The sequence below is a fragment of the Trichechus manatus genome, unplaced genomic scaffold, assembly GCF_000243295.1.
Source record: "Trichechus manatus latirostris isolate Lorelei unplaced genomic scaffold, TriManLat1.0 scaffold00015, whole genome shotgun sequence".
Taxonomy (NCBI): Eukaryota; Metazoa; Chordata; class Mammalia; order Sirenia; family Trichechidae; genus Trichechus; species Trichechus manatus.
The window spans coordinates 23,915,562-23,943,372 of record NW_004443951.1 but is presented as its reverse complement, the minus strand read 5'-3'; the positions used below and the strand labels follow the sequence as shown (position 1 = coordinate 23,943,372).

General features: G+C 45.1%; 1 protein-coding gene across 1 annotated transcript in view; it reads right to left on the bottom strand.

Annotated features, from left to right (window-relative positions):
- CSMD2 (CUB and Sushi multiple domains 2) overlaps nucleotides 1-27,811 on the bottom strand; it is a 752,464-nt gene that overhangs the window by 314,208 nt on the left and 410,445 nt on the right. Inside the window, exons 15-17 of the mRNA XM_012554226.1 lie at nucleotides 25,897-26,018; nucleotides 7,177-7,280; nucleotides 4,026-4,138 (exon numbers count right to left, since the gene is read on the bottom strand). Coding sequence (XP_012409680.1) covers nucleotides 4,026-4,138; nucleotides 7,177-7,280; nucleotides 25,897-26,018 — 339 coding nt within the window. The remainder of the gene's footprint in view (nucleotides 1-4,025; nucleotides 4,139-7,176; nucleotides 7,281-25,896; nucleotides 26,019-27,811) is intronic.

Here is a 27,811-nt window from a genome sequence, read left to right as displayed (position 1 = left end):
ATCATGCTTTTATTGTTGATGGTGGTGTTAGTGGTGGTAGTGGGCGTGTGATTCTGCAGTGCCAGCTGTCCTGACCCAGGGAAGCTTCCCTCTATCTGAGTTGGGTCAGAGGGTGTATTGATGTTCATGGAGCCAGGTATGCCTGGGGGTGGGGTAGAAGTGACACACCTGGGAGGTGTCTGCCCTCAAATGCCTCCTGCCATCCTGCTGAACATCTGCACCCCAGCTACCCTCCCATTCCTGAGCCAAACCACTTATCCTTATGGATTTCCCTAGGAGCTGGGTTAAAAAGAGGGCTGAGATGGGGGCAGGGGTAATTCTGAAGGTTTGGGCAATGGGGAATGCAGCACTGGGGGAGCAGGAGAAGGGGGCGAGATTTTAACTGAATGTTTACTAAAGCCAGGCCCTATGCTGGGTGCTTCACTACACTGAATCATCTTGTGAGGCAAATATTTATCATCCCCTCTTCTCAGATGGGCAAACTGAGGCTCAGAGATGAGGAGGGACTGGTTGAAGATCATACAGGCAGTCAATGGCAGAACCCGATTATGAATTGGGTTTGTGGGACCTCAAAGCCTATGGGGACATTAGAGAGTGTGTGGGCTCTTCGCACCTCAGAGCCGAGAGGTGGTAAAATGGCTGACAGGGAATTGAGAGGGGGCCAGGGAAGGGTGTGTCCTTGTGTCTGTGCCAAAAGTCATTACGGCTACATCTGTAAGCTTTTCTGAGCCCCTCTTCTCTGCCAGGCACTGGACTAGGCACTGTAGGGTGGAGAGATTAAGAACATGCAATTTCTGCCTTGAATGGATTCATAGGCGTCAGAGTGGGTTTGGGATTGTTGTCATGGAGAGTATTGGATGCCATGTGAATGACTTTGTACTTTATCCTAAGGGCAATGACAGGTTGAAGTTACAGTTTTTTTTTAAAGTAGGAGAGAATTATGACCAGATTTGGATTCTGGGAAGATCACTCTTCCATTTGACCAGGGAAATGCTTTGACTTCTACAAAGACTTTGTAAGGAGTTGAAATTCTGTAACATTGAGAGCCTACCAGTATAGTGGGGAAATCATGGGATATGGAGTCAGAGACATGGGCTCAAATCCCAGCTCCATACTTTCCAACTGTGTGACCATGGGCAGGTTACTTTACCTCTCTAGTCTCAGATTCCTCATCTATAGAATAGAAGCCACTGTATGGTTGTGAGCATTGAATGAGATGAAGCAGTGTTTTTCAAACTAATGTTTAGCTACAACCCATCTCTTGAAAGAAGGCTTACAAGGAATAAAAGAGAAGAAAGGAGAAGAAATGGAGGCAGGGTCAGAGCCTTCCTGGCTAGGCAACCCCTACTTCACCTAGGTGGTCCCTGGGGGTACCCCAGGTCTTTGCATGACACCATTTTGAAAACCCCAAAATAAGGAACATAAAGCTTCTGGCAGATAGTAGACTTTCAGTAAATGTTATGCCCCTTTCTTTTCCCATGCAACCACACCAAACGAGTCTAATTCCTCTTCCCATAAGACAGCCCTTCAACTATTTGGACAAAGCTCTCAAGTCTCCCCTGAGTCTGTCTTTCTCCTGAGTAAACATTGAAGGGTGTTAACATTTCTTATGGGGCTTGACTTAAGTCCTCTCCTTGTCTGTCTCAAGCAGAAGGCCTCACACCGAAGCTCGATTCTCTGATGCCTGATCAGGGAAAAATAAAGCACAACTAACTCTGGCAAAAATTCTAGCAGCTACATTTTTTGAGCCATAAAACAGGACTTTATATTTATTCCCATTTCATCTTATCCTGTTAATTTAGCCTATAGCTCTACTCCGTCAAGATCTTTCTGCATGCTCTGTTTGCCAAATGGTGTACTGTTATCCCTTTCAAGACTTATCCAAGCTATTGATAAACTAGGACAGATTAAGGGCACACGAATGACATGGAATCATTCCTCCCCACTTCTGTGAACACTTAGCACTGAACATCCATAGAACTTTAAAAATGAGGAGAAAACAACTTCAGTGCCAAATCCAGTCCTGACAAATACGCACTTATCCCCACATTCAAAGAAGGGAGTGACAGAGCTTGGCCCTGAACTGGGGTCTCCTGATTTCTCATCTGGTGCTTTTTCCATCTTACCACCACTGCTTGCGTGTAACTTTATACACTGCAAAAGCCCATTAACTACCTGTTTACTCACTCATTACTCCCTAACTCCCTGTTTTGCAATTTGCAACATTTCTTATGTTCACACTCATAATCCAACTTAATCTTCACAGTAGCCCTGTGACCTAGGTTGTATTATTATATCCATTTCACAGATGAAGCAACAGAGCCCTAGAGAGATTCCATGACTTGCCACGGAATTAGGAAGTCACAGAACCAGGATTTGAACTCGGCACTCGTCGCTCCAGAAGTGTGCTGTCTGCTGTTCTGTCCACCTAGACACATGGCCTCCTACTCTTAGAACAGCACATCCACCATCCTTCCCATGGTGGGCATCTGAATGTGTACCATAGTGTTACTGTAGGATGGGCTAGCCTCCTGTGTACCCAGTTTGGAGACAGAGGACAGGTCCTGGTACAAGAACGCAGAACCAGCTTTATTATACTGGGGGTGGAAGACTATGTGGGGGAGCCCTACTGAGCTGCATAAGAGTCCTTTGGTGGTGCTCACCATGGCTTGGGCTCTCCCCTTTAAATATTTTCATGTAGAATTACCAGTCTCATACCTTCTCCCCCTGCTTCCTGTCTCTCTGCCACCAGTTACCAGTTTCTGTTGAGTTGATTCCAACTCATGGTGACCCCAACGTGTATCAGAGTAGAATTGTGCTCTACAGGGTTTTCAATGGCTGATTTTTGGGAAGGAGATAGTCATGCCTTTCTTCCAAGGCCACTCTGGTGGACTAGAATCTCCAACCTTTTGGTTAGCAGCTGAGAGCATTAACCATTTGCACCACCCACTAACTCTGGTAGCTATTTAATCATTTTAAAGACGCAAGGTTCATTTCTTGATAAAGCCTCTCATGATCCTTTCTCTGTGCTCCCATTGGCTGTCTGCGGCAACTATCTTGCTTTAATGCCATATTTGTTTCTCCTCTGTCTCACCACTCAAGCCCCTTGAGGTGAGGGTGTAGATCTTATACATACATTCCCCTAGTGCTGGTGTAATGTTTAGTACCTAACAGGAGCTTAACAAATATTTGTGGAATGGCTTCTCTTCCTCTTTTTGTGGGGATCAGCATTAGCACTCATTACCAAGTGGAAGTTTGCAAGAGCATTGGTGGGTAAGGTGAGGGGGTAGTAATATCTCCTGGGTCCCAGAGTTTGCTGTTGTCTTAATGCCTGTTCCCACCAAGAGATGAAAACCACTCTCATCTGCATCCTCCCCAGGCCACCAACTATGGTGTGTGTCTGTACCTTGCCCTTCATACGCACTTACTTACTCAGCATCACAGCACCTGAATAGGGTATGTGGGAAACTATTGTTCCAAGTCTAAAGGTTTTTAAAAATAAGTGAGGCTTAGAAATTTTAAAGGGCTTTTTAAAGGAGTTGCTGGGTTAACACCCTCAGCTGTTAAACAAAAGGTTGGAGTTTGAGTCCACCCAGAAGTGCCTCGGAAGAAAGGCTTGGCAATCTATTTCCAAAAAATCAGCCACTGAAAACCCTATGGAGTACAGTTCTACTCTGACACACATGGGGTTGCCATGAGTTGGAATTGACTCAATGGCAACTGGTACTGGTATCAAAGGTCTACATGAGCCAGGTATGTCTAGTAGATGGAGCTGATGTGTGTGCCTGGTGCTGTGGGTCCAGCATTTTAAGTGATTTATCTCACGTAATCCTCAAAGCAACCTGGAGACCCACTGAACCAAGAAGAAAGCTGGGACTCAGAGAAGTCAAAAGAAGTGGCCTAAGGAGGGGAAACTAGTACAGGGCATAACCAGGATTCAAACCCAGGGTTTCTGACTCCAAATCCAGACCCCCCAGTCTCGGACTCCCAGTGCAGAGTTCACTCTTCTCACCCAGAACAGTTACCTTCGTAAGAAGCCTTGAATCCCAGGGAGCTGCCACTGCCGTCGGTCTGGAAGAGAAGCCACATTTGATGGTTGGTGCTGACAATCAGATCTGGGACCGATGTACCTGTCAGACTGTCAGGACAGAGAGATTTAGAGGGGTGCACCCCACCATGTCACCCAAATAGAAAGATTGCCGAACCAACTACGCCTAAAGGAATATCTAGGATCCAGGCCCATTCAGGGCAAGTTCTGGGCCCCATGGTGTTTCGGACATTGGACCAAGCAGCATGTGCTCCACTTGCTGGGAAGACTCTGTCCCTCCCCTGTGACTCCCGAGCCCAGGCCCCTGGGCTCAGGAGGGAGCCCTCTGCCTTCATTTGCTCAGAGTACAGGGATGTTGTTGTTGTGTGCCACTGAGCTGTTTTTGACTCATAGCGACCCTATAGGACAGAGTAGAACTGCCCCATGGGGTTTCCAGGGCTTTAATATTTACAAGAGCAGATCATCAGGTCTTTCTCCTGCAGAGCCACCGGTGGGTTTGAACCACCAACCTTTTGGTTAGCAGCCAAGCAATTTAACCCTTGTGCTGCCACCAGGGCTCCCTGGGTACAGGGATAGCGGGATCCAAATCTTGTGGCCTTTCATCTCCTTTGTGAACTGCACTGCAGAAAAGACACAGACAGAAATCCACTTCCCTAGTCGAAAGCTCAGGCTTTCCTTTTAAGGAGACATATCCTTCCCTTCCACGTGAGATGAGGCTTAACACGCAGCCATCAGCCCAGGGCTGCCATTCTGAAGGAGTTGTAAGCCTGAGGAGGATTCTGATTCAACTCACATTTACCAAGCACCTACCTGAGTCAGACACTGTGCTGATCAAGTCCCATCCACTATCTCATTTAATGCCCCCAGCAGCCCAGTGAGGTGGGGATTGTCATCCCCACTGCACAGATGGGAAGACAGAGGTGGAAAATGGGCAGTGACTTCCCCATGGTCAGCCTGATGGCGAGTGAGAGAGCCAGGAGTCCACTGCACAGGCCTGGGTGGGGGTGGGCACGGTTCCAGAAGAAAAACTCTATTCAGGTGTTCTAGCCCCTTCCTAGCCTGGCTCTCTCCTTCTGTGAGACCAGAAACGCCATCAGCACAGGCAGGGGTGGGGGTTAGATTAATGGGTCCCAGTCTCTGATCCACCTGGGAGCCTCAAAGTTTGGGGGCTGTTGAGTTGGCTGCAGAGAGATGAGCACCACACTGTAGGAGCTGTGGGGTGGAGCTGGAACAGACCATAGGGAGCCACCCTGGCCCATGTGACATCCCTGGTCTGGGGGTACTAAGCCCTGGGCCTAGTGTTCTGTAATGATTAAGGAGATAAGCCAGGTCAGTGCTGGCTCATGACATGGGTATGCTGGTGAGCAAGGGAGAAGGCCAAGGTCTTTGCTTTTTCTAATCATAATTGTTACACCCAGTTATGATAACAAAGGAGCCCAACTGTTTTGCATGTGTTTCCCTGAAGATTTGAGGCCAATGTTGGCCTAAAGAGACTTGGAGGTGATGGGGAGAACCTCAGCATCCCATAGCTAGGGGGCTGCTACCGAACGTGTTGGGAACTCACTCAAACCAGACTGGTCCAGAGACCTGGGTACAAACCCTGGCTCCACCGTTCATTTGCTGTTGGACCTTTAGGCAAGGGGTTGAGCCTTTCTGGGCTTTTTCACTCAACGTTAAATGAGAGGGTTGAGCTGTATGATCCCCAAATGCCTTTTCAGCTCCGATGTTCTAAGGTTCCCTCTGTGACAAAGCACAGCAGGTCACAGGAGGAGATGGAGCTGGGATTCAGGCATCTTAGGCACACTGAGCTGCCTCAACTTTATGGAGAGCAAGCCAGGGCAGAAGGTGAGTGATGGGAATGCACCAAGCAGGGGTGGGGTGAAGTGGTGTGGGGGTGGGGTCCTTCCCGGGCTCACGTTCCAATCTTTTGCTCTAATAGAGCGCAAGTCCCAGGCATGTCACTTGACTCAGTGGGTAACAGTGATGAGTTGTTTAACTGCTCTGATAGTGTCTTGTCCAGGTAGGTGTGGGGAAGGTATGGGATGCACTCAGAGCAGAATGGCATCTGGACAAGCCAGCTTTTACTGAAGAGTCATTTCTCATTCAGCATTAAAACCTGAGGGTGTCAGACAGGGGCTAGGCTGGTGGGAGGGAGTGTGACATGGGATGGGATCCTTGCTGGAAATCAGAAGACGTGAACTCAAGTGCTAGTTCTACCACCCACCATCTTCACAGTCTTCTGCAAGACATTTAATGACTCCAGGCCTCAGTTTCCCCACCTGTTAAATGGGGATAATAATACTTTTTCATGGGGCTGTTGTTGGGATTAACTGAGATAACTGATGTGAAAGTCCCCATCCTGTTCTTGGGCACACAGAAGGTATTCATTGTTTGTGAATTTCCTCCTCTTCTTGGCAGGGCAGATGAACAGGGCCATGCCTGTCTCTCTGAAGCTTGGCCACATGCACTGATCAGGAGCATTTTCCTGCTTCCAGGTCAGGCTAATGGTGTTGGGCCAAGAGGGAGGGCATCAATGGCCCCAGGAGAAAAGACCCAATGGAATGGAATCCCAGGACAGCTTGATATTGATTATCCTATCCCACGATTAGACCACATCATACTAACTTCTCTCTCTCTCAGGCTCAGAAAAATGTGCTCACTACTTCTATATGGTCCCAATTCTCTGAAACCATCTACTTTTCTGAACATGCAGGGAGGTTAGCAAAACACTTCCATTGTCTTTGCGTGACGTCAGACTGCCAGGGACTATGCAGTCCTGAGTAAAAACTGTTGGGTGGCAGGAGTGGGATCTGCGTAGAAGTAGACAGCAAAATGGGCAGCTCCAAGCTCACACATGAAACTTCTATTTCCCCAAGCTCACACATGAAACTTGTACTTCCCCTGTACCCTCAGAGCCTGTTCATTTTTTCAATTTCTAGTGAGAATTTGGCCCAGTTCTCTATTTCTCTTGGTTAGAGTAGAGAGAGGCAGAAGGCTGGAGGATCTGTCCTTGTAGCAGGGTGACCTGGGAGGGGACCAGGCAGGACTCGGCAAGCCCATCCCCACCACCCACAGCCAAGATGCACATGGCATCCCACCCTCCTGATTGAATGCACCACTTCACTTACATGTAGAGAACCGTTTTCTGGTCCCCGTCCTGCCCACCATCCCCGACTGTTAGGGTGTCATAGCCCCTCTCCAAGTCAAACTCCTCAAAGGCGAGCTTGATCACCTAGGGAGGGAGTACAGGATTAGGGAGCAGGCAGTGGCTATGAAGAAGGACTTTCCTTAATTTAAAAAGAAAAGAGGAAGATTTCCAAAGATTGAGGATGGTAAGAATGTTCCAGGTTATGTCCTGATGCCCAGAGTCACCGGTGACACCAGCCTACAGACTCCTCAATGCAGAGTGACCATTTCCGTGTCACTTCTGTGAGAGTGAATGACTTCCAGGGCCTACAGTCTCTGGGGCCCCCTGATTTTTCCAGAGATGTTCATGGCACATCTGGCCAATTCTGGGGGCTGTCATGGCAACAGCAGGCACATCTGTCTGACTGCAAGATGATTAGAGTCTTTCTTCATGCTTTAATGCACAGAAATCCCCATGGGCTTGGCGGCAATTTTTCAGGCCACATGTGGAATCTCAGCTATCTTTCCCCCAGGGACCTGCAGAAGCTCCTCTCAGCCTCTCTTCCGGCTGCTGTTTTCAATCCTTTTTGTTTATTTGTTGAATAAATGAATGTTCCAGAAAGGAGATTTCAACAAGATTCCCCCTTTCTTAACTTGTTTTAGTTCCGCCTTCCACAAATATTTACTAAACATTCACCATATGCCAGGCTAGGAGGTGGGGTTTAAACACTGAGCGAGATACGGTCCCTAGCCTCAGTGAGTAAGGGTGACAGAAATGTGAAATGATAATCACAACCAAAACCAAAACAAAACCTTTGAGTCAATTCTGACTCATGGCAACCCCATGTGTTATAGAGTAGAACTGTGCTCCATAGAGTTTTCAAGGCTATGAACTTCTGGAAGTAGATTGCCAGGCTTGTCTTCCAAGGTGCCTCTGAGCAGGTTCGAGCTGCCAACCTTTTGGTTAGTAGTTGACCGCTTAACTGTTTGTGCCATCATGTATAAAGATGTATGGGGGCCATGGGAGCATAGAGGAGGTGTCTTATCCAACCTGTGGTGAGGGGAGGAAGGGGAGGCTAGTCACGATGATGGCATCTGAGGGAATTCTGAAGGATATGGGAGACTCCATCAGGCCAAAGAGGGGTGCTGGGATAGGGAGGGAAACATTCCAGAAAGGAATCAGGAGCACAGGGCCTGATCTGTGGCAGCAATGAAACATTACAAAATAACGAGTTGCTGAATGTCTGTCAGAGGCAGGTCTACAAACGCTGGTTGAGTACACCTGTTAGCTGTCCTCACCCTGGGGGACAATGTGACTGGTCATTCAGGGTAAGGAGGTGACTCAGGAAGATGGAGAACTTGAGATGTTTGCCTGGGGCTCAGTCCAAAGGGTTTCACAACCTCCTCCTCAAGGAGTTGGTGTGTATCCTGAGAAAAGAGCAGTAGAAGGGTTTTAAACAGTGGGGTAATGTGATGGGGTTAGACAGGTCTGGCTGCTGGAAACTGTGGAAAATGACATGGCAGAAGTGAGGCTGGAGGTGGTGAGGGTGGTTCAGAAGCTTTATGGAAGTCTAGGTGAGAGGTGGAGGAGGCCTTTCTTAAAGAGCAGCAATAAAGATGAGAAGAACATCAGATTCTACTGGTATTTAGGACTTTGTGACTGGGTGGATGTGGGGGTGAGGGAAAGGGAGAGATCTAGGATGACTTGTAGGTTTCTGGCATGGGTGTTGGGTGGGTATGTGGTAGGGCCATTCATGAAGACAGGATACACAAGAGATGCCCCCTCCTATTGTCTAATCAGGGTCTCCTTTTGCCATTTCAATCTGATTTTAATCTCTTGAGGCTCTTCACTCACCCAGTGGGGAGGCTTAAGTTGCTCCTTTGTTTTCTTTTCCATAACCTAAGGAATATAGAATTTCTGTGGATATTTTTTCCTAGCTGTGGTTGACACCTTCTGCAGTCTTCCTCTGTCCACACCAAACAGCCTGGCACCATATACTGCCAGGGTACCAGCTGAATCTCATCCCAAGGTGCCTTCAGGTATCCCAGAAGCAAACTTGTGCTGCAGTCATTCATGGGCCTGGATGCACTGATGCAGGGCCTTCTGCAGCAGGCCTGGAAGTCCCAGAGAGAAACTTCTCTACATAAGAACGTCCATGAGCACATCAGCGGGTCTACAACTAGAAGAGGAGGAGGTAATTGTCACTGGCTGGGAGAAAGATTAGGAGGCCCTTGGAGGAAATGAAGTCCTGTCTTCTGGCTGAGTCTGAAAGACGAATCAAAGTCCAACAAGTGGATAAAGAAGTGGAAGCAATCCAGGCAGAAGGAAGAGCAGGTGACAGGGAAGAGGCATGGATGGTATGACTTGTCTAGAGACTTCTAATAGTCCCTGGGTGGTGCAAATGGTTAAGTGCTTGACTACTAACCGAAAGGTTGACGGATCAAAATCACCCAGAGTTGCCTCAAAAAAAAAATGCCTGGTGATCTGCTTCCAAAAGGTCATAGCCCTGAAAACCCTGTAGAGCACAGTTCTTCTCTGTAACACATGATGTTGCCAGGAGTTGGAATTGACTCAAACGCAACTGGTGTTTTCTTGGTTTGCTTAAGTGAGAGGGAAGTGGAGGGCGGGGAAGCGAGAGAAATAGGAGAAGCCACGTTATGTAGGGCTCTCTGCTATACTAGGGATTTGGGGCTTTGCCCTGAAGACAAAAGGAAGTTATAGAACAGTTTTAAAGAAGGGTGTGACACCAAATTTTTGTTTTAGGATCGACACTACTGAGAGTGGGTTGAAAACTAAGAGACTAACTACTGGACTGTAGCAATTTCTAAGGAGCCCTAGTGGCACAATGGTTAAGTGCTCAGCTGCTAACTGAAAAGTTGGAGGTTCAAACCCATCCAGCAACCCCATGGAGAAAGCCCTAGCAGATGTTCTTCCATAAAGATTACAACCTAGAAGATCCTATGGGGCAGTTCTATCTACTCTGTCACATGCGGTCGCTATGAGTCAGAATTGACTCGAAGGCACCCAACAACAAGAAGCACTATTCTAGGTGAGGGAGGATGTGGTCTTGTCGCAGGGTTGGGCTGGGTTAGGAAAGAGAGGATGGAACACAGCTGTCAATAGTGACTGGAGATTCCTTGGCCCTTCTGGATTTCCCATCCAGGAGGCAAGACCCTTCCCATGTTCCTTGTTGACTCATGGCATCATCAGAAGATCACTGGCTGGAATCTCCTTTCCATCCCTCACTCTCCAGTCCTGCCCCCAGAGTGATGTTCGTTGCCATTTCCTAGCCCGAAATAAAAGGAGGAGCTCTCCCCACCTGTGCCCTGCTGACCTCCCCTCTCCCCCTGCACACCTGAGCTCCTGAGCATTCTCACCGTGCTGCCCATTCACCACTCTGATTTGCACAGGCTCCTCCCTCTCCCCCTCCTCCCCCAGCACATTTCTCTTCTTCTCGGAGTGCTCCCTGATTACCCTGGACCAGATGGGTGCTCCCACCCAGCACCTTCTCTCACCTCATTTCAGTACTCACCTGCTGAACTGTGATTGTCTGTTATTTGCTCTTGCACTCCACCGTGAACTCCTAGAGGTCATGGGGTCATGGCTCACTGCCTCTGTACTGCTAGTGCCTGCCTGCGGGCCAGCATGTGCCAGGGCTCAGAAATGTTCATGGGAGAGCATTTCCCAAATCCCACCTCCCAAAGGATGCCTTTCCCACTCTGCAGTGTGGACTGATTGCTACAATCTCAGATTCCTCACGATAGTTACCATCTAGGACAGGAGTTGACAAATGTTTTCTGTAAAGGGCCGGAGAGTAAATACTTTAGGCTTTGCAGGCAACTAGTCAACTCTTCTGTGGCAGCGCAAAAGCAGCCCACAGACAACATGTAAACAAATGGGTATGGCTGTGTTCCAATCAAACTTGATTTACAAAAACAAGCAGTGGGCTGGATTTGACCCACTGGCTGTAGTTTGCCAACTCCTGGTCTAGAAGATTCTTTCAGACACTTATTCAAATAATTTGATAATCTTCTGAGATTTCTTCACCATAATCACTGACACCTACAATGTGCCAGACTCTGTTCTAAGCACTGTACATATACCAACTCACGTAAAACTTACAACAATAGGTACTATGATTACCTCCATTTTAGAAATGAGAAAGTTGAGGCACAGAGAGGTTAAGCAACTTGCCTAAGACCACACAGCTAAGTAGTAGATCTGGGACTCAAACACCAGGCAGGCTGACTTTAGAGGCCAGACTTTTTGCCACTATGTGCTACCACTTCAAAACATTACCATGAGGTCCGGTCTTTTAGGAAAGGATTATGACTTATCATCTCAAACCTCTCCTGAGCTCTTTGTCTAGACCACTGCAGGTGCTCAGCAAAAACTTGCTGTACATAAAGTAGACCGAGGCAGATAGTGCCTTTTGCAGGAGAAGGGGGCCCAGGCTCGGCAGAGAGTGAGGGATGCAATCCTCCCCGCCGCCAGCCCCTTCCAGTCAGTCCCTGGGCAGGAGACACCAGCTCACTGCACCACCTCCAGGACAGGGAGCACACGGTTACTGGGCCTATAACGGGAAAGCATTGCTTTGAAGGCCAGAACCCAGAGCCGTAAAATGGCGCACATCGCTGGTGACAGTAGCCATTGACGTAAATCACACCTGACAGCGTCTGATCCTAATGTAGGAGCTAATTACACCGAGCAGTCTGTACACCATACACAATCTTGCGGCTTCAGGATGTGACCCTGGTGCACAATGTACTGATGCTTTCGTCTTTTTTCTTCTCTGCTTTGGCTTTTGTTAGAAGATTGAATCCTATATTGACTCGTTAACTAACATGCAGATCAATCAAGCTCACAAAGCACCTTTCTGAGACAGGAGGGATGGCAGCACATGAAATAAGCATGATCAGAGAGGCACATTTGTATACAGCTCAGACACCCTATTTAAACCCATTAAACAAATGAGTAAATGAACCCATCATCTTGGACATAATGACTGAGCAACTGCTATGTGCCAAGCACCGGGCTAGCTGCTTCCCATAAGTTACCTCACTTGCCTAGCATTTTAGCGTTGAATCTGAATGCCAAGTTCAGAATGCTAAAGATGAGAGCTAAAGGGTCGAAAAGAAGGAAGAGAGAGGCTCAGGCTGGCCTTGCTGGAGGGAGAAGGGTGTGGACTCTGTCCAAGAAATGCTGTGAGCCATAAATAGGAGGGAGGCTCTGGGTGGTACAAACAGTTAGCATGAAAGTTTGAAGTTGAAGTCCACCCAGAGGTGCCTCAGAAGAAAGGCCTGGTGATCTACTCCTGAAAAATCAGCCACTGAAAGCCCTATGGAGCACAGTTCTAATCTGAAACACATGGGGTTGCCATGAGTCGGAACTCACTTGATGGCTACTGGATTCTTAAAATGGAGTCCTTTGGTGGTGCAAAGGTTAATGCGCTCAGCTGCTAACTGAAAGGTTGAAAGCTTGAGTCCACCTAGAGGTGCCTCAGAAGAAAGGCCCGGTGATCTACTTCTGAAAAATCAGCCGTTGACAAACCCTGTGGAACACTGTTCTACTCTGACACACATGGGGTAGCCATGAATTGGAACTAATTAGATGACAACTGGTCATAAGTAGGGGAAGGAAGAGCAAGCAGGCCAGGCAGTTGAGGCTGGGTTGGTGAGGCATGAAGAATGGTTGGCTTGAGCACCAGTCTGCCTGGGAACAGGGTCTGAGGTTGGGTTTTGCCTGGCAGGCCAGAGCAAGCAGTCTAGACTTCATTGGGAAGATTCTGGGAAGCTATAGAAGATTTTGAGCGGGGAAGTGTAAATAATCAGAAGTGCTTTTTAGGAAAGATAACTCAGCATGAAGGATGGGCTAGAGGCAGAGAGGCCAGCCAGGAGGTTGGTGCAGGGTCCTGGAGTGGGATGAGGGGTAGCCGCAACTGGGTCTGCATGAGCCACTCATGGCAGAGGACGGGCAGGGGAGGGAGTCCTGGGAACTGTACCCGCATGGGGATTGAACGGGGATCATGCAGGACACCCATCCTAGTCTCTGGAGGACTTTCCTTGCTTTCTGAGTACTGTTCAGGACAGCCAAGGACAGAGCTCCCGCCCTGGCAGCCTGTGCTCAATGGCTGTGAGGCTGCAGAGGATCTGACAGCCCGGGGACATTTTATGGAAAGCCAAAGTCCCAGGAGATCTAGACTGAGGTGGCTTTGCTCAGTGACTGCAGTTCTGCAACAGCCTCGTAACTGGGCTCTCTGCCTGTCACCCATCCTTCACTCTGTACCAAAAATTCTCAGTGCCTCACCCTTCCCGAGAGCAGGGTTGGCAAACTATGGTCTTTGGGCCAAATCTGGTCCATGGCTTGTTTTTGTATAGTCTTTAAGAATGGTTGTTGCATTTCGAAAGGGTTGGGGAAGCAAGACAAATATGTGACAATGATCTTAGGTGGCCCTCAAACCCTAAAATACTAATCATCAAACTCTTTACAGAAAAAAGTTTGCTGACTCCTGCCCTACCTGGTGCAATGGTTTTCCAGCTGGGTTCCCAGGCACACCAGGGTTCCTTAAAGGTACTTCAGGGGCCACCAACAAAGGTGGAGAGGGGACCAGAGTGGGTAGGGCCTTGCTTCAAAGACATTCCACCTTGATCTAGTTCATACCTTGGGGTTCTATGGCAGACATGGGTAGTTGTTTACTCAATGGCCCTTCCTCTGTTTGTTTTTGTTGTTATTGTTAGCTACTGTAGAGTTGGCCCCCAACTCGTGGCAACCCCATGAAAAACTGAAGGCAATGCTGCCTGGTCCTGTGCCATACCGTGACCAGCAGTGGATCAGACCATTGTGATCCATAGGGCTTTCATTGGCTGATTTTTGGAAGTAGATTGCCAGCCCTTTCTTCCTAGTTTATCTTAGTCTGGAAGCTCCACTGAAATCTGTTCAGCATCATAGCAACATGAAAGCCCCCACTGACAGAAAGGTGGTGGCTGTACATGAAGTGCATTGGCTGGAAATTGAACCTGGGTCTCCCACATGGGAGGTGAGAATTCTACCACTGAACCACTGCAGCCCCCTCCCTTTGTTTATCCCTTCCTAAAATAACTCTTTGTTCAGAATGTGGCAATGTACCTAGCTAACCTCAGAGCTAAGGATGACTATGTGACAGAATTCTGGGCTACAAGAATGGGCTGAGGAATAATACAATACACATTCAGGGTTCCTTTTCCCGCCTTTTCCCTCGAACACAGATGTGAGGACAGAGGTGGAGCAGGCTCTCTGTGATTATGCGGGTGAGAGCCACATGCAAATAACAACAATGGAGAAAACCAGGAGGTGCCAAAAATATTGAGGGAACCACCAAACCATCCCTGGACTCTATCTGTGGACCTCTGAGATGTATTTTGTTTAAGCTTCTGTGGAGGAGTTTTCTGCTATTCATAGTCAACTGTAACCTAACTGCGACAGGTTCTGAGGACACGCTTTTGTCACCAAACAAGAGTCTGTCAACTTGTGACCTTTAGGATGAAGTTCAGCCATAGGCTTATGTGGCCTGCTCTTGCCCCTTTCAGGCTAAGCAGAAGCCCCTTCACAAGTCTCTGCTCTAGTCCTACCCCTCCTATTCCTCCTCAGACAGCGTTTCTGAGCACCTGAGGGCTGGCCTTGGCCCACACAACCTTGGCTTACTAATCGTGCTGCCACTTGATTATTAGTTCTGGGAAAGGAAAGAAACTCAGTTTTCCTGGGTACAGCCTGAATGGTGATTCTTGCCTGGGTCTTGCTGAGGGCCCAGGGTAGGACTGGGAAACCAGCTCTTGACGTGGGGAGGCTGAAGATCTGAACCCTCAGGAGTTGAAGGAGAAAAGCTTCCAGCACCTTTGAGGGGGGCTTTTGAGGAAGTTGGAAAATAAAGCCCAGAGGCAGAGGCTGAGAAATTTCAGAGGTCCTGGAACCGTGGTCACTACCTCAAGTTTCATTTTGGTAGTTCCGAGAACAGTCAAACCCTTTCATTCTTTCATTAATCATTAACTAATTACTGAATTAATTCACATACTCATTCGGCAGCTCTTAAGCACTTACCAAATGCCAGACTTTGGAGAGGTAACGGTAGGCAAGATAAACATGGCCGCTGCCCTCACAGACCTTACAGTCCGGTAGAGCAGACGCATTAGTAAATAAAACATACAATACAGTGCAACACTTGCTGAAATCAGAGACAATATGAGGGGCACAAAATCCTGCCTTGTCTTCACAGATAAAGTGTACAGATGATTCCAGTTCTGGGGAAGAGGAATTCAAGAAGTGATGCAGAAGTGGCAATAACTCTAAAAGGGAATGGAATCAGGTCTTGGACTTGGAGAAGGCAGGTTAAAGGGATCCTCTGGAGCTGCCCATCCCTGGGTGGTGCAAATAGTTTGTGCTAAAATACTAACCTAAATATTGACAGTTCAAACCCAGCAACCTGGGGAGGACAGACCTAGAGATCTGCGACCATGACGATTATAGCCAAGAAAACCCTGTGGAGCAGTTCTACTCTGTAACACATGGGGTTATCATGAGTAGGAATCAACTCTGCGACAAATGGGTTAGTTTTTTTGGTTTGGTGCTGCCCAGCCCTGAGGAGGTGGGCTGTGGGGTGCACCGGGGTAACCTCTCTGATCGCCAGCATCTCGCACAGGGTCCAGCACAGACAGGGCATTAGTAAATGTTTGCAGAATGAATAAATGAGTGAGCAAATGGACCGACAAATGCACTGGTGACATTTGCACTAGCCGGTGAGCACCTGCTGGGAGATTCATTTCTCAATTCTTCAGGTTGACACAGGGAAGAGTGACACCGATGATCCCCAAAGAGTGAATAATCAAAATGCTGTTATCTTTGGCTTCGAAGTTCATGAAATGAGCTTTCCTTTCCTCTTCCTTCCATGCCCCCTCCTCCTTCCACCCTACCCTCATGCATAGTCCCTCTCTCCTTCTTTTTCTTCCTTTCTAACAAAGGCGAATTAACTCTCCTGATCAAATGCAAATTGGATCGTATGTCTTGAGTTCACACGGAGAAGCTGCAAAAGAAAGGCAGATGTGTGCATGCAGGGTGCACGGACGCAGGTCAGGCTTCGGAACTGAGGACGGACGTTTCATCAGACACATCTTCCAGGAAGATGAGCTGAAAGGTCCTAATAAGCAGCAGCCCTGGAGCCACAGCCTGTACCTGGAGCTCAACAGGCGCAGAGCCATACCTGACAGCTGCCTGCTCCTCCATTCATCATGAATGCATTCAAATGTTTGCAGAGCCCCTCCTATGCCCAGCTCTGTGCTTGTGGCAGAAGAAGTGCATAGAGTGCCATCCTTGCTTTTAGGGCACTGTAATCTAAGGGGAAAAGCGATTCGAAACATAGTACAGCATGATCTGCACCCCAACAAAAGGCTCTACGGAAGTGCTGTAGGAGCAGAGGAAGGGGCAACACCTGGTAGAGTTCGGAAGGCTTCTTGGAAGAGGGGACATTTGGACTGGTCTGGGCATATGCACAGACAGAGGTCTTAAAGGGCCAGGTGAGTCTATGAATCTTCAAGGGCCAGGAGCTCAGTGTGGCTGGGGCTGGATGGCGTAAGGGGAGTGGTGGAGGATGGGCCCTGTGTGTCTCCCCAGGGAGTTTGTTCTTCATCATATAAGCTTGGCTAGTCAGCACCACCAAGGGTGCTCTTTAAAAATACATGTTCCAAGTACCCATCCCAGACCTACTGAACCAAACATTTGGGAAAAGGGCTTGGGAATCTATGTTTTTAAAATCTCCCTAGGTGTTTTTGATGGTTAATTATGTTTGGGGGATACTATTGTGGGAAGACTGACTCTAAGGTCTAAGCCAGTCCAAATGCCTGAGGTGGGGTTAATATTTCCCAAGGACACCCCAATCAAAGTGAGACTGTGGAGGCTGCGTGTGGGGTAAGCCAGTACCACTCGCCCTGGGTCTTCTTTTCCCTTTTCCCTGAATCTGCCAAGCTTCAAGGAAGACGAGTTGGGGCATTTTCATTTGTTTTATTCCTGGTTTATTGAGGAGAGACATACCCTGAAACTACCCCCCAGGTAAGACACTCCCACTGTGTAGAACCACTGCACAGCCTGTAGGTGCTCAGTGAATGCTGGTATCTTGATATAGGTTCTTGGTCATTCCAATATCAGAGCATTTCTATTGCTTTCTTTGGGCCTTCTTCTTGCCGCTGGGGGACCCTAGTCACTGCAAAACTCCTAACTCTCTCCCAAGCTCAGCCAGCAGCAGTCCTACAAGGGGCATGGACTTCTAGAAGGATCCCCATGTCTATAATATGCAGGTGCCAGAAGGATCCCCATGCCCATAATATGCAGATGCCTGGGATGCACAATCATCCTATGACTTTGAGAGGAGCAAGGGGACACAAGCTCAATTCCACACTATGCAGGCAAAACTCTCAACTTCCTCTCTTAACAGCATGCAGTATTTCTTCACCTCCTACTTTGTCTCGGAGCCCTGGTGCACAGTGGTTAAAAGAACAGCTTCTAACCAAAAGGTCGGCATCCTGAATCCACGAGCCACTCCTTGGAAACCCTATGGGGCAGTTCTACTCTGTCCTACAGGGTTGCTATGAGTCAGAACTGACTCGACAGCAGTGGGTATTTTTTTGGGGGGTTTACACTTCTCAGAAGAAAAAGTGCCCTCTTCCTTGCAAAAGGAATCCTGCAATTCTCAACCTCATTTCCCTCGTACTTCCTCCAGGACCTTCTTTCAGTCACCACCCTCTTTCTCCTACATCTTCACCCTCTTCCTCTTTGCTTGCTCTGTCCTCAGCCTACAAATATAAGCAAGTTTAGGTTTAAAGAAACAAACAAAGCAAAAACACCAAAGCAGCCCAAACCTTCTCTCCACCCTACGTCCCTCACATGCTACTGCTCTTTCTCCTTTTGCTTCACCAAGAAACTTTTCAAAAGGGCCCTCTACCCTCACGGCCTCCAGAGCTTCACCTCCTACCCATTTGCTCCTCAGCCCACTGCTGTCTGCATCTGTCCCCACAGCTCCACTGAAAGGTCTTCTTCCAAGGTCCTCTACAGTATCCCTTTCCCAGGGCTTTGAACGAACGGTTCATTCTGGTTCAAACGCCTGCTGAGAATTTGCATTTCTAACAAATTTCCAGGTGATGCTAATGCTGCTGGTTAGGGACCAATTCTGAGAACCACTAGTAAAGCTGCCCTAAACCCAAACCCATTGCCATCAAAACGATTCCAACTCATAGCGACCCTACAGGACAGTACAACTGCCCCATAAGGTTTCCAAGGAGTGGCTGGTGGATTTGAACTGCCAACCTTTTGGTTAGCAGCTGAGCTCTTTACTGCACCATCAGGGCTCCATTAGTAGAGAAGTGGTTCCTCAAATTTATTATACATAAGGATCACCTGGGATCTTGTTAAAATGTAGATTCTGATTTGGTATATCTGGGGTGGAAATGCAAATTCTCAGCAGGGCTTTGAACCGTTTCGAAGACCTACCCTTTCCAATCCACTCCATGGCTGCCAGAGTAATCTTTCAAAACTCAGACCTTATTTCTATTTCTCCGGTTTAGAAGAAAGAGTAAACTTTGTCCTTCCCAAGACTAATCCCAGTGCTGTCAATCTCATCTTCTCTTGTCTACTCTAAGACTTTGTTGTATAGAGCAGCAGGATACAACTATTTAAGCGCACAGGTGTTGGAACCAGAAAGACTGGTTTTAAATCCTGGCTCTGCCACTTACTGGCTATATACTTTGGCTAAGTTCCCTAACCTTTAACTTATCCATGATTCAGTTTTTTTATTCATCAAATGGGTCTATTAAAACCAAATTCATTGTGCTATTGAGAGAATGAAATGAAATATATAGAGGACTTTATCTCGGTGCTTGGCACAGAATAAGCATATTGTAAGAGATTGCTCCACTATCCATGGTGGTGGCTTGTGTGCTGCATGTGGTGGCTTACGTGTTACTGTGATGCTGGAAGTTATGCCACCAGTATTTCAAATACCAGCAGGATTATCTATGGTGAACAGGTTTCAGTGGAACTTCCAGACTAAGTCAGACTAGGAAGAAAGGCCTAGCGATCTACTTCCGAAAATCAGCCAGTGAAAACCTTACGGATCACAACAGAACACTGTCTGACTCTCTTGCTTTGGCTATGTCATCAAGAGGGATCAATTGCTGGAGGAGGACATTGTATTTAGTGAATCAGAGGGCCACTGAGGATGAGGGATTGGCACAATAGCTGCAGTGATTGATTCCAACATGCTGGTGATTGTGAGGATGGCACAGGACCAGGTAACGTTTCATTCTGTTGCACATAAGGTCACCATGAGTTGAAAGTCGACTCGACAGTAGCTTTCTATCTGCCTATGAAATGGCTATTGTTATTACCAGTAGTCCAATCCCTCTACCCTTAAAAAATCTGGTTCAGGATAAAACCAAACCTCTTTGCCAAGCACGCAGGACTCACCAAGATCTGGCCCTGTTTATCTTTCCATCCTCATCTTGATGTAAGCATGCTGAGTTACTTTCAGTTCCAAGAGGCTATTCCAAACCTTTGCACATGTGTCCACTTTGAGATTTCTAAGTCTTCTCATCTCTTAAGACTCTGCTCAAATGTCACTTCCCCTGGGAAAACTTCCCTGACCTTTCAGTTAGCGGCTCCTTCCTTGGTTTTCCCATAGCACTCTGGGATGCCTCCATTAGCATTTATCTGTACTGTAGTTTTTTGCTTACATTCCTGTCTTCCCTCCTATGAGCAAGATCCTCAAGGGCAGAGATCATATCTCCAGTCAAGGAATGAATGAATGATAATCCCATAAAACAGAAGGTGAACTTACAGAGGCTCTGCTTTTTGCTTAAGGAGGTGTCCCGAAGGTGACTGGATAGGCAGTTGTTGGACACACCTATAGCTCACCTGTGGGCCAGTTCCTAACAGGGTTAGAAGTACAGCATCGGTTTTACCTGCCACTTGCCGGGAGGCAGTTTTTATTCCTTACTCTTAGATTTTGAGTTTCCATACTGATACCCTCCTTACTGCACTGGATGGAGACTCCCTGACTCTCCTCCTGTTTGGTGTCAGGATGAGACCCTCTTGAGCCTTTCTGGATTCCCTTAGCACTACCTAAAGCCCACCAAGAACCCATGGAGATGTGGGAACACCCTTTACACAGCTTGACTCTGAGGGTGTGCCCTTCAGAGGGCCTGGCTTCAAGAACCCAGGCTGGTGTCACTACCAGGGCATGATGAGGAGTGACATAGATGGGGCCACTGACCTCTACATGCCAACCAAGGCTAGCTCTTCTGGGGGTAAATCAAATGGCTTCTCAGACACTTCTTGAGCCTCAACTAGACTTTCCTTTATACCCCACATTCAGTATCAAAAGAAAACAGAGATAAGTATCTTTAACCATGCCCAGGAAAGAACCCTCAAGTCAACTACTTGATACCCTTATGGTAGTAATTCCTTCTCCTGGTCTAGCCTCTGTCCTCAACCCCTGTGGCTAAAGTATCCTTTCCCATTGACTAGGTTCATCATCAAATGGTTTGATTAAAATGTGAATCTTTCTTTGTAAAATGCTTTTCAGAGGAAATATATTTCCCATGATTCCAGAACCGTGGCCCTGGGTACCTTGACCAAAGAATTTTAAAACACTGGATTAAAAAATATATATATCTTTCTACTAGTTGCAAAAGTTAGTAGGGAATACTCAGAGTTTCAGAGTCCCAAACACATTGACTATAGGGACCCTGAGAGTGACTTAGAACATGAAGTTTGTTTAGGTCTTGAGTACATTTTTAAAAACTAGTGAAGCAGAGCTTTGGTCTTCAGGACCTAGTGGAGAAGAGGAGTCAGGAGACAAAGCTCAGGGCCCACCAAGTTGGGGGGAGACCCAACAAGGGAGACCCTCCTCTGCATAAAAACTGGGCTAGTGAAGGGCAGAACGCTTAGCATGAGACTGAACTAGAATTGAACCTGTCCTCCTCTCTTCTGCTTCTACCACCCTGTGGGGGTAGGGTGTCTGGAGGCAAAACGTGTATCTCAGACGTTGACACTGAGTGTACAGAGAACAGAAAATTTCCCCTGAGGCTTCATAACTCTAAGTCGCCCTCGGTGGGCAATATATGAGTCATTCTAAATGGATATTGGCTATATTACACAATAACAACAATGCCTTGTGAGAAAAAGCAAGCTGAAATGAAAATACTGGCCACCATAGTGTATGAGTTGGGTTTGCAGCCTTCACAATACCTGGGTGGCTGAAAACCTTTATACTGGGAACTTAGCCTGAAGAGATCTCAGCTGGTGGTGTACCCAGGCACCAGGCAGAAGCAAATGCAAACCCTCTCTGGAAGAACTCACTTCTATCCAGGTCTTAAAGAATTCCCACAGATGAAGTTTATGATTATAACCACATACCGAAAAAGCACAACATAAAGAAGGAAACACAGTTCTGGAAGCAAGAGGTGAGAAACAGACAATAGAATCAAACCATCCAAGACTTTAGATGTTGGAATTAGCAAAAACAATATAAAATAGGTATGTCTAACATATTTAAAGAATTAAAGAAGGATCTAAACATATGAGTAAGGAGCAAGACTATAATATATGACCAAGAACATTTGAAAAAGAACCAAATAGAACTTCATTAAAAGAAAAAAATATAATATTTGAAATAAAAATAAACCTTACTGAACTAATTTAACAGAGATTTGACACAACTAAGCGGAGAATTAGTGAATATAATGAGAGAGAGAAAGAAAATATGACCAAGATTAAGAGACATAGAATATAGAGTGAGAAAGACTTGTCAGACTTCCAGAAGTAGAAAAGAGAAAAAATCTTTTCCATTTGAAAAGTTAATGGCTAAAAATTTCCCTGAACTGATGAAAGGCACAACTCATAAATCCAGGAAGCTTAATGACTCTCAAAGTAGGATAAATACAGAAATATCTACACATAGACACATGAGAATGAAACTGCAGAACACCAAAGACAAGGAGAAGACCATAAAAGCATCCAGGGGGATGTTACACAAAGGGATGGAAATAAGCTGACAGCAACAATGGAAGCTACAAAACAGTGAAATAATATTTCCACGTGTAGAGAGAAAATTATTATCAACCAAGAATGGAACATCCGGAGAGAAGCAGTGTTCTTTCAAAAACAAGGGATAAATCAAGACATTTTAACACAAACAAAAAACTAAGAAAGTTTGTCATCAACACAAAAAGAAATTCTAAAATATGTTCTCTGAACAGAAGAAATGTGATTCCAGAAAGAAAGACTGATATGCAAGGAGGAATGGTGAACAAAGAAGTGGTCAATACCTGAGTAAATCTAAATGGACATTGGCTTTATTACACAATAACAATAATGTCTTGTGAGAAAAAGCAAGGTAAAATGAAAATACATGACACCATAGTGTATGAGCTGGGAGAGGGAAATTAAAGTTATAGTGTTCTAAGATCGCTGACTTTTCAGTAGAAACATAAAATTATTGTTTAATGTTAGCTATCATTAAGAATGTATGTTCATATTTCTAGAGTATTGTAGGTAACAGTTAAAGAACAGAATAATGTGTATATTTTGAAGGGTCAAAATCTTCCAGTTAAGAGGTAGAATGTTCGACTGAACTTTTTAAAAAATTCAGCTATATACAAAACTTATGTAAAACATAAGGAAGCAGAAACGTTGAAAGTATCAGAATAGAAAAAGATCTATTAGAGAAAGACCAAAAGAAAGCTGATATAATAGCTAGTGGGGGACAGGGAGAAGAAGCTTTAAGGTAAAAAACATTACTAGAGATAAAGAGAGTCATTAATCTGATTTTTTAAAAAAAGATTCAATTCTCAACTTGCATGCTCTAATAACATAATCACAAAAAATGTATAAGGCAGAAACTGACAGAACTTAAAGGATAATAGACAAATCACCATCATAGTGGGAGATTTTAATATTCCTCTTTCTTTAGTTTATTGATCAAGAAGACAGAAAAAAAAAAAAAACCAATGAGGACATAAAAGATACAAATAATTAACAAGCTCTAATCAGTTGACATATTGTAATATAATCACCACAAAATACAGTTTTTTTTTCTTCCAAGCACATACAAGTATGCATAAAAAATGACCATTTCTGGTCCGTAAACCACATCTCAACAAATTTCAAACAATTCAAATACAGATAACGATCTCTGACCTCAAACTTTAGAATCAGTAGCAAAAAGAGAGCTGGAAAATTCCTGTGTTTGGAAATTAAAATTAAGAAATACTTCTAAATAATTTATGGTTGAAAGATGAAAGAATAATGAAAAAGAGAAAATATTTAGAACTATAACAGAAATGCTATGTATAAAAACCTGTGCGAATTAAGTCATAGTACTCACTGGGGGAAATTTATAGCCTTAGGTGCTTAAATAAGATTGACTAATAATAACCTCAGCATTAAAATTAAGATGTTAAGAAAAGAACAGCAGAATAAATCCACATAAGACAGAAGGAAGAAAATAATAAAGATGAGGGCAGAACTTGATGAAACAGAAAAGAAAAGGAGTATTAATAAAACCAAAAGTTGTTCCTTTGTAAACATCAACAACATGTGAAACCTCTTGCATCATTTGATTTAAAAAAAGAAGATACAAAATTAGAAATGAAAAAAGAATAGAAATACAGCAATAGCAGAGATTAAAATATAATAAGCGATAGTATGGGCAATTTTATACCCAATAAATTTGAAAACTTAGTGATACGGACTCAAGAAAAAAAAAAAAAGATAACCTAACTAATTCTTTAGTCATTAAAGGTATTTAATCTATAGTTTAAAATCTTCCAACAAATGAAACACCAGAGCCAGATAGTTTTACTAGAAAGTTCCACCAAACTTTCAAGGCATAAGTTACTCTGATTTTCCACTCATAACTCCACAGGATACAAACATTCTCCAAATCATTTTATGAGACTAGCAATATCTTGACACAAAAATCCGGCAAGGGAAAAATAAAAAAAAAAAAAAGATTATAGGACAATCTCACTAATAAAACAGATGCAAATTACTAAACAAAATATTAGCAAATCATGTATAGGCAAGTACAAAAATGATAATACTAAATGACCAAGTTGGGTTTATCCCAGGAACGCAAGGTTGGTTTAATATTAGAAAAATCAATCAATGTAATTCACCAGGTTAAGAGAATAAAGGAGGAAAATCATATGGTTGTATCAACAGATGCAGAAGGGACTTGATAAAATTCAATATGCATTCATGATAAAAGCTCTTAGTAAGCTAGCGTTATAAAGGAGCTTCCTCAAGCTAAAAAGAAGTATGTGCAAATTAAAAAAGAAACAAAACCCTTAATATTATACTTAAAGATGAACAATAAAAAACATTCTATTTAACATCAAACAATAACAAGAATGTCCTCCATCACAGTGATTAAACATTAAAATGAAAGTTCTAACCAGAACACTGGGGCAAGAGAAAATGAAAAAAAAAAAAAGAAGGTGTAAGTCGGAAAGGAATAAACGAAACCATCATTCCTTGCAGAAGATGATTGCCTATCTAGAAAACTCCAAAGAATTCACAGATAAATTATTATAAAGAGTTGTTCCACACAAAAACCAAAGTATTAAAATCAATGCATTTCTAAACACCAATAAAAAACAGCTAGAAAATGCTATTTAAAAAGATACAATTCATAATAGCAACAACAAATATAAAACATATATCTAGGAGGAAATACACTGAAAAATGTGCAAGATCTATAATGGCCAAAAAAAATATTCAATTTTATTGAAAGACACTAAAGAAGTCCTACTAAATAAATGGAGAGATATACCACATTCATGGATTGGAAGACTCAAAAGATAAAGCCACAAAGATATCAGTCCTACAGTTGATCTATAAACCAAAAGCCCACTACTGTCAAGTCGATTCCGACTTATAGCGACCCTATAGGACAGGGAAGAACTACCCCACAGGGTTTCCAAGGAGGGGCCAGTGGATTTGAACTGTTGACCTTTTGGTTAGCAGCCTGAGCTCTTAACCACTGTGCCACCAGGGCTCCCAGTTGATCTGCTGTTTTGATATAATTACAATAAAAAATTGTAGCAGGTTATCTTGTGGGTTTTGACAAGAGAGAGTGAAGGACGATGTCACGGAAAAAAAAAGAAACTGAATGGGAAGTAAATAGGAAACAGGTACACAGCAGAGCAAAACTACACACAACACAGACAAACCTTTGAGACATAATTCTGAGTGATGTTGATGAAGCATATACACAAAATGATTACATTTATATAAAGTTAAAATGCTGATATACTAAACAATGCATTTAGGGATAAACACTTAGGTGCTAACTATTAAGAAGAGCAAAGGAAGGATAAACACAATATTGACGTACATGGTTAACTCTGAGGGTACAAAGAACGGAATGGGATTGGTAACAAACGCATCACAAAAGTAACTGTAATGGTTACTTCTTAAACTGGGAGATGGCTACACGGATATTCATTGTACTGATCTTTATATCTTAGATTTTACAAATATGCTTTTTATCTACTTGATATGTAATTTAAAAAAAATTTTTTTTTAAATTATCTCCGGAGACTCTACACAAGGAGTTTTGGGGTTTCAAGCCCCTTGTAGATCAACTGCCCCCAGGCCAGGCCTGCCCACAGGACACCCTCCCAGTCCCCGAGAGCCTTACCTTGGCGGGGTTGAGCGCTGTGATGACCCACACACAGTGTGCATTGTTGTCATACTGAATGGGAAAATTGGGGGAGGTGATGATGCCCGATGGGCCTCGAAGGTGGGCATCACACATCCGGGCTGCGGAGAGGAGGAAGAGAGGCCTTTAATCTACAGTAGGTCCAGCTCCCCTCCCCACCTCCCACTCTCACCCCAGAAGAGACTGAAGTCTGTACAGTCCCACCCCAGACATAATCTCCTGCTTCTTGTGCCCTTCCCCCACAGTTCCCAGCCAGCAAAGGGAAGTCAGAGTTCCTGGAGCACAGGGGCAGGCCCACGTGCCTTGTCTCGCTGTGCAAAGATGACTTTCCACGGGCAGCCTAAGCAACCTGGTCCCCAGCCCTGTCCCTGTTCCTACTGTGATCCACAGCTCATTTCCACCAAGAGCGAGTGGCTACCACTACTCACGCTGACCTGAAGCTGGGCGGGCGAGCAGAGCCCCAAACACCTATGGGCCTGTTAAGTAGCAAAGTCCTAGCTGTGCTCATCTATCTGAATTTCCCCGTTTACACTCCAGTTCTCTAAAAATAGTAAAGTCCTGTTCTGGAACCAAATCTGTTTAGCTAGACCTCTAAACCCTCATCTGGTCCTACAAGCACGCAATACCACCTTTTGCAACCCTTCAGGCCTCCTGAAGTAGAATCTCAAGATGTCCTTGCCAAGGCTGCACCATGAGGTCTCAGAAAGTCTGTGTCCAAGGCCTCTGCCGAGGCTCCTGGCTTAGCCTATTGAGAGGCACCCAGAGCGATTTCAGTGTCCTTCAAGTGCTTCCCAAATCCTTCCCCATACTCAGCTCATGCCTGGAACAGGCTTTTGACAGGAAGCATAAAGATTAAAGGTGAATTAGAAGAAGTGCTCTACTCAAGTAGATATAAAGTGTTATCAATCACAGCTTAATCTAATTAAGCTCTTTAAAATAGCTTCTAAACTAATTAGATTAAGTAGTGATTGATAACAGTTAAGGGACTACATTGTACCTAGGTGTTTGCTTTCTTTAAAAATATGTTCTTTAGTTCTAGACAGTCCATTCTTCAATGTTGTTGCTGTCGTTAGGTGCCAACGAGTGGGTTCCAACTCATAGTCACCCTATGTACAACAGGACGAAACACTGCCCAGTCCTATACCATCCTCACAATCATTGCTATGCTTGAGCCCATCATTGCAGCCACTGTGTCAATCTTTCTTGTTGAGGGTCTTCCTCTTTTTCACTGACCCTCGACTTTGTACCAAGCATGATGTTCTTCTCCAGGAACTGGTCCCCCCGATAACATGTCCAAAGTATGTAAGATGTAGCCTCACCATCCAACCTTGCTTCCAAGGAGCCCTCGGGATGTACTTCTTCCAAGACAGATTTGTTCATTCTTCTGGCACTCTATGGTATATTCAACATTCTTCACCAACACCATAATTCAAAGGCATCAGTTCTTCTTCGGTCTTCCTTATTCATTGTCCACCTTTTGCATGCATATAAGGCAACAGAAAATATCATGGCTTGGGGCAGGTGCAACTTAGTCCTCAAAGTGACATCTCTGCTTTTCAACACTTGAAGGAGGTCTTTTGCAGCAGATTTGCCCAATGCAATACGTCATTTAATTTCTTGACTGCTGCTTCCATGGTCATTGATCGTGGACCCAAGTAAAAGGAAATCCTTAACAACTTCATTCTTTTCTCCATTTATCATGATGTTGCTTATTAGTCCAGTTGTAAGGATTTTTGTTTTCTTTATGTTGAGGTGTAATCCCTACTGAAGGCTGAGTGATCTTCATCAGTAAGTGCTTCAAGTCCTCCTGGTTTTCAGCAAGCAAGGTTGTGTCATCTGCATATGGCAGGTTGTTAATGAGTCTTCCACCAATCCTGATGCCCCATTCCTCTTC